At 36.5% G+C, this 5682-nt stretch overlaps 1 protein-coding gene across 1 annotated transcript; it reads right to left on the bottom strand.

The window, feature by feature from the left end:
• Window positions 1-1115: 1115 nt before the first annotated feature.
• LOC132176956 (L-type lectin-domain containing receptor kinase IX.1-like) lies at window positions 1116-3056 on the bottom strand. Its single transcript, XM_059589123.1, has 2 exons — window positions 2467-3056; window positions 1116-2430 (listed from the first exon to the last, which is right to left on the bottom strand). Exons 1-2 carry the CDS (start codon window positions 3020-3022, stop codon window positions 1148-1150), a joined length of 1839 nt encoding a protein of 612 aa, XP_059445106.1. The 5' UTR covers window positions 3023-3056; the 3' UTR covers window positions 1116-1147.
• Between the last annotated feature and the right edge of the window lie 2626 nt (window positions 3057-5682).

The raw sequence follows: 5682 nt of genomic DNA, 5'->3' as shown, positions 1-5682 counted from the left end.
GAGAAAACAAGTTTGGGTGTGATCATAAATATACTCAACGCAACATGAAGGACTAGCGGTGTATCCAATTAATCTGTGTCAGCTCCTCTTTAATTTGACAACTGACAAGCAAGTCTCCCTTTTCTCCAAACCAAGAAGCACGCCATGCTTTGCTCAAAAGTCTAAATATGATATATAAAGATGAAATTTGTTTCGTGGTTATTTTTAAGTGTTTTAGGTTGAAATTTGTTTATTAATGTTTTGATGGTTTGGAAAAACAAAATATATATATTTAAAAGAATCTGTTTTGGCAATGGACTTGTGTATAGTACATTTTTTGTTTAAAAATGATTGATATGATATCATATAAAGTAAATAGAAGTTTTGAATTTTTTGTATGAAAAAGTAAAAAAATTTAAGATTACTTATACTTATAGATTAAGCTAGACCTGTCTTTTGATGTACTTATTTAAAAAATAAAAATAAAAATAATTCTTTTTGGGATACAAAATCAACTTATCATTTTTATTTTTTTTTAATTTTATTTTATTTTATTCAAAGCGAGAGAGTAACAACTTATCATTGGTTTGCTAGTCGTTGGCAACAAAATTCAAGCCAAAATTGGTAAGATTTTGTAACAATCATAGTTAAAATATTGATTAAATAATCATTATCTTAAACAATGACTTAACATGGTATTCCCGTAAAAGTCTTATTTATTAGTTACGTAAGCTTTCAACTTTTACAGTTGGTAAGTGGGTTTTATTTAAACATGCAATTTGTCACAATTTAAGGGTCTTTAAAACACTAATTGTCAAAATTTAAAGGGGCACTTGTTAATATTTTAGACTACTACTTATTACAATTCTAATTTATTATCTTAAGAATTTCTGTTTTAATGCATAGTATATGATATAATTATGATTACGATGTTCAATCCATCGCAAGGTCACAGTTTGGGACTGTTAGGTTGTCTATACATGTATTGTATGAAATTCATATTTAAGGTAGAAAGCACATACAAATGTATATCATTTACATTCTAAAACATTTTGAGCATTGGTTCAACTAAAATGTAAAATGAAACACACAAAAGTGACAATGTAGGAGAAAAATGAACATCTACACACAACAATAAGAATCCCAAATAAAGTGAACCTCTCACCATTTAGCATGTATGCAAAAGCGATGCAGGTGGAGGAACTGCAGCATATGATGTAGACTGTGAGGAATTGGTGTATCTATTACTTGAATATGGATTTCGTTCTCCCTCAAAATCAGTAACGACACAGGAAATAGAAAGTGATGACATTGCATGTCTATTCCCAGCTAGAGCAAGATGTGTTGGTCTCGGCATATCTAATGGGAGGATGGGTAATGGGGCCTCAAAATTGAGAACATGAATTGTTTCCCTTATTGAAGGCCTAAGGTTTCGATCAGGGTGAGCACACCAAAGCCCAACAATCATCAAGCGTTCCATTTGCTGCTCATCAAAATCTCCACCCAGCCTTGGGTCAACTGCCTCAAGTACCTTTCCTATTCCATAGAGCTCCCAAACCCATTCCACCATGACTACTTGATCTTGAGGGGCATTGGGGTTGATTGGTTTTCTTCCACAAGCAATCTCGAGAGCAACAATTCCAAAACTATAGACATCCGACTCTTTACTAGCATTACCAGTTGTGACGCATTCAGGAGCCATGTAGCCCATGGTGCCTGCCAAAACGGTAGTTTGTGACCCTTTCACATGGTCCACAAGCCTTGCTAGCCCAAAATCCCCAAGTTTAACATTGAAGTTTGAATCAAGCATAATGTTGCTCGATTTTATATCCCTATGCACAACACACTGTTCCCATTCTTCATGCAAGTAAAGCAATGCTGACGCCAATCCTTGAGCAACTTTGTACCTCATTGCCCATGTCAATAAGCTTTCTACTGTAAAGAGATGTGTATCTAAGCTTCCATTGGGCATGAACTCATAGATGAGTGAGAGTTTTCCTCTTTCATGGCACCAGCCAATAAGTTGCACCAAATTCTTATGTCTCAATCGACTAATGATTTTTACTTCTGATGCATACTCCTTTATCCCCTGTTTAGACCCTTTTGATATCCTCTTAACAGCAACGAACGAGTTTGAGTCACTTAAGTATCCTCTATAAACCCCACCAAATCCTCCCTGACCTAGCTTTTCTCTATCATTGAAATTGTTGGTGGCACGAACCAAATCACTAAATGAGAACTTCTTTGGTCCTGTCCCCCTTTGAAATTCCTCATCCATGTACCTATCAAAGGCAAGATCCTCTTCTGTGTGACTCCTACTCCTCTTCCACAACCCAAATAGAATTAAAGCACACCCACCAAGCAAAACAGATCCACCAACACCCAACCCCACCGCTAATCCTAACCTGTTGCTTTTCCTTGGGTTGGGGGCAGGATTCGAGCTCGAACTGCCTACCTCTGTTGGTTTGGTAACAATATCTTCCGAACTAAAATCCCATGTTTGAATGGTATGCAATGCAGTAGCAGATCCTGTTGCAGCTGAGAATCCAAAAGTTACCCATTCGGGTAAGTAATGGCTCAAACCAACTTTATAAGAAAGGGATTGCCATACAGTAGTATTATCTATGACACCGGTGAAGAGAACACTCAAATTATGAGAACTAGAATTATAACTAATCCGAGCTTCATTGGTTCTCCCTTCAATAATAGAAATTCTACTCCCCGGCCATGACACATAAGCAACAGATTTCATAGAGTTTATATCAATACCTACATGTTCGCCCTGCGGATCCCAGTCGTTTAACTGTGAGCAGATGTCAAACTCTACAGCGACGAAAGGATTTGCCGTCGAGTTTAATGTCTGGTTTTTGGTTGTGAGACCCATAGCGCCACGTCCTTGGACATCAGGAATTGTTGAGCCGTTAGGTGCTAGGAAGAACGCAAGCCCATCTCCATAACGAGTACAATTTTGAGAATCAATGACAAAGGAAAAATGGGTAGTGAAATCTGTGAGGTTTCCAGATGCTTTGTCCCACAGGTGCATGGGACTAAAATACGTGGCTCGACCAACTACATCTTTTCCGTTGTTGTTGGTGGTGAGTTGGATGACTTGGTTTATTGGGAAAGCTCTCTCGTATTTTATACGGGAGTCATCAAAAGTGAAACTGGTGAAGTTGAAGGATATAGCAGTGGTGAATGGGTGTAGTGGTGAGAAGAAATCGGTGAGGATGAAGAGAAAAAAGAGGATTTGGGGCTTTGGAAATGGGAAATGTTTGTTTTTGAAGATGTAAAAAGCCATGATTGGAGCTTTGGAATGGAGATTGGGTCTGAGAAGAAATTGCAGACTGTAATAAGATTATATAAAGCAGGTTCGAGTCGTGCGAGTGCGTAGGAGAAACTCCAGGACTAGTCATGCATGATTTGAGCTTAATTGGTGGGGTGGTTGGGTCTGAGTAATTGGCAGACTGGCAGTAGTCTATGAAAAAATGAATAAAGTGGAAGACTTAATAAAGTGGTCTGAGCTTGTTGTTTGATATGGAAAAAATTTACTCATATTTAACTTTTTAGTAAAAACGAAAATAGGAAAAATATTAAAAATAATATTGAAACAATTGAACTTTATTTCATTTTTTTACTAAGATTAAAGTTACTTTAAATATTTCATTTTCTTATTAGGATTGTGTTTACTATTGGTATTAGGGGATCTGGCTTACATGCTGTAGTGTAAGCAACGGTCAAAATTAAATTTCAAAAAAATCTCTTCTAATTTTCTTTCTCCTATTGAAAGCTTTTAAAAATAAGTTAACTTTGAGACTCAATCTTGACCGTTGCTTACACTACAACATACATGCTGTTATTTTAATAACAACATGTAAGCCGGATCCGGTACTAAAATTATGTTTACTTTCTCCACAAGTAGGTCTCTTTTATATATATATATATATATATATATATATATATTAGTTTACTTTTAATTTGTAATCTAAAATATAGAATCAATTGAATTATTATCAACTTGGAGAATTTATTTGGAACACTCTGTGAAAGTTTATATTTCTTTTAAGTCTAAGAACTTATTTTATCTTTTAATCATAAGACTAGACACTTTTAATTGTTGGTTAAAAAAATTGTCATTTAATTGATTAGTTGATATGTACAGGTCTCAACAGTGAACAGAGAGACCCAACATGCTGAAACGGTCAAGTCAAAAAGAGGGAGGGACTGGGGAGTGGGGAATACGTAAGAGAAAATTTATTCGAGAGAACCTTCTAGTTCTAGCCATGTGATCAACCAAAGACTTTTTAGCTCAATTTAATTAGAATGTAGAAGTTTTTTTAATTCAGTTAATAAATATATTCTATATTTTTTTAATTAATGCAAATTATATTAAAAAGTATGTATAAATAAAAAGAAAAAAATGCAGGCAGTGATGGGCTTTAAAATAGTAGCAATCCAGGCAGTGATGGGGTGATTGGAGAAAGCATTGGTGATCGATGATAGGCCACTTTGAGATCGTCCAAAGAATTTTGCACAGGACCACTCAAGCAAAATATGAATGAGAGTTTATTGAGGACCTTTGCAAAAGGGATACTGCAAAGCATCATGATTCTCATTAAGAAGCTTCCAAGCAATCTTTAGGAAATGACATTTGAAAGTGGTGTTTAGGAAATGGCATTTGAAATTAATGTATGAAGGATGATAAAACACTTTTGAGTCTCACCTAAAGAGAATGGGTTTAAGAATGTATGTCAAATTGGATTTGAGGGAAAGTGAAAGATTGTTAGGGATAGTGCCCTAAATCCAATTTATTTTGTATGACATTTTCGGCTTATTTATAAAGTTGTTTATTTTCATAAATTTATTAGAATGTTGGGCATATCTTTATATATGTGTGTGACATTTATGCATATGCAGTCTTAAGTTACATTAATTCTAGGGTAAATATATATAAATCCTTGAGTCAACCCGTCAAAACTGTAAAATTTTTAATTTTTTTTTTTACTCACTAGGTTAATAGAAATGCCAAATAAATCTTCACCGTTAAATATTCTCAAAATTGTATAATGCATGTTAGTCCCAATCATAATGTACCATTTTACCACGTCAACATAATAATTTTTTATTAATTTAATTAAAAAATTAAATCTAAAAAGGAAAAAAATTTGAAGGGGTAGCCGGAAAGCCACCCCTTACCCTTGGGGGTGGCCGCAAGTCACCCCATAGGGGTTGGGGTACAGTGAAGAAGGACGATTATAGGAGAGTTTCGGTGCCGGCGCCAGCAACAGCGCGTCCTACGATAACGCTACCCCGCGTCCATTCATGGAGACCTCTTCACGGGTGGAGCCAGAGCGAGCTCGAGACCCATGACTCTGGTGTCCAGCTTCTTCTCCGACGGCTGCGCGGATGGAGATTTTCGTTCCTTCTCTCAGCTACTCACGGGAGCCATGGCCTCCCCGCTCGCCAGGCCTAGCTTCTTTGCTGACAATTCCACCGACAGTTCTTCCGCTAAACAGGGTTCCGATACGGGTTCTGGGTTTAAGCAGGGCAGGCCCATGAATTTGATGGTTGCTCGGTCACCATTGTTTACAATTCCACCTGGGTTGAGCCCCTCTGGCTTTCTCAACTTGCTTGGGTTCTTTCCGCCGCAGGTAATTGATCCAATTCTCGTGAATTTGTGATGGGTTTGTTTTGTTTTTGGTTAAT

Source organism: Corylus avellana, chromosome ca4 (assembly GCF_901000735.1).
Source record: "Corylus avellana chromosome ca4, CavTom2PMs-1.0".
NCBI lineage: Eukaryota > Viridiplantae > Streptophyta > Magnoliopsida > Fagales > Betulaceae > Corylus > Corylus avellana.
This window is presented reverse-complemented; position numbering and strand designations above follow the sequence as displayed.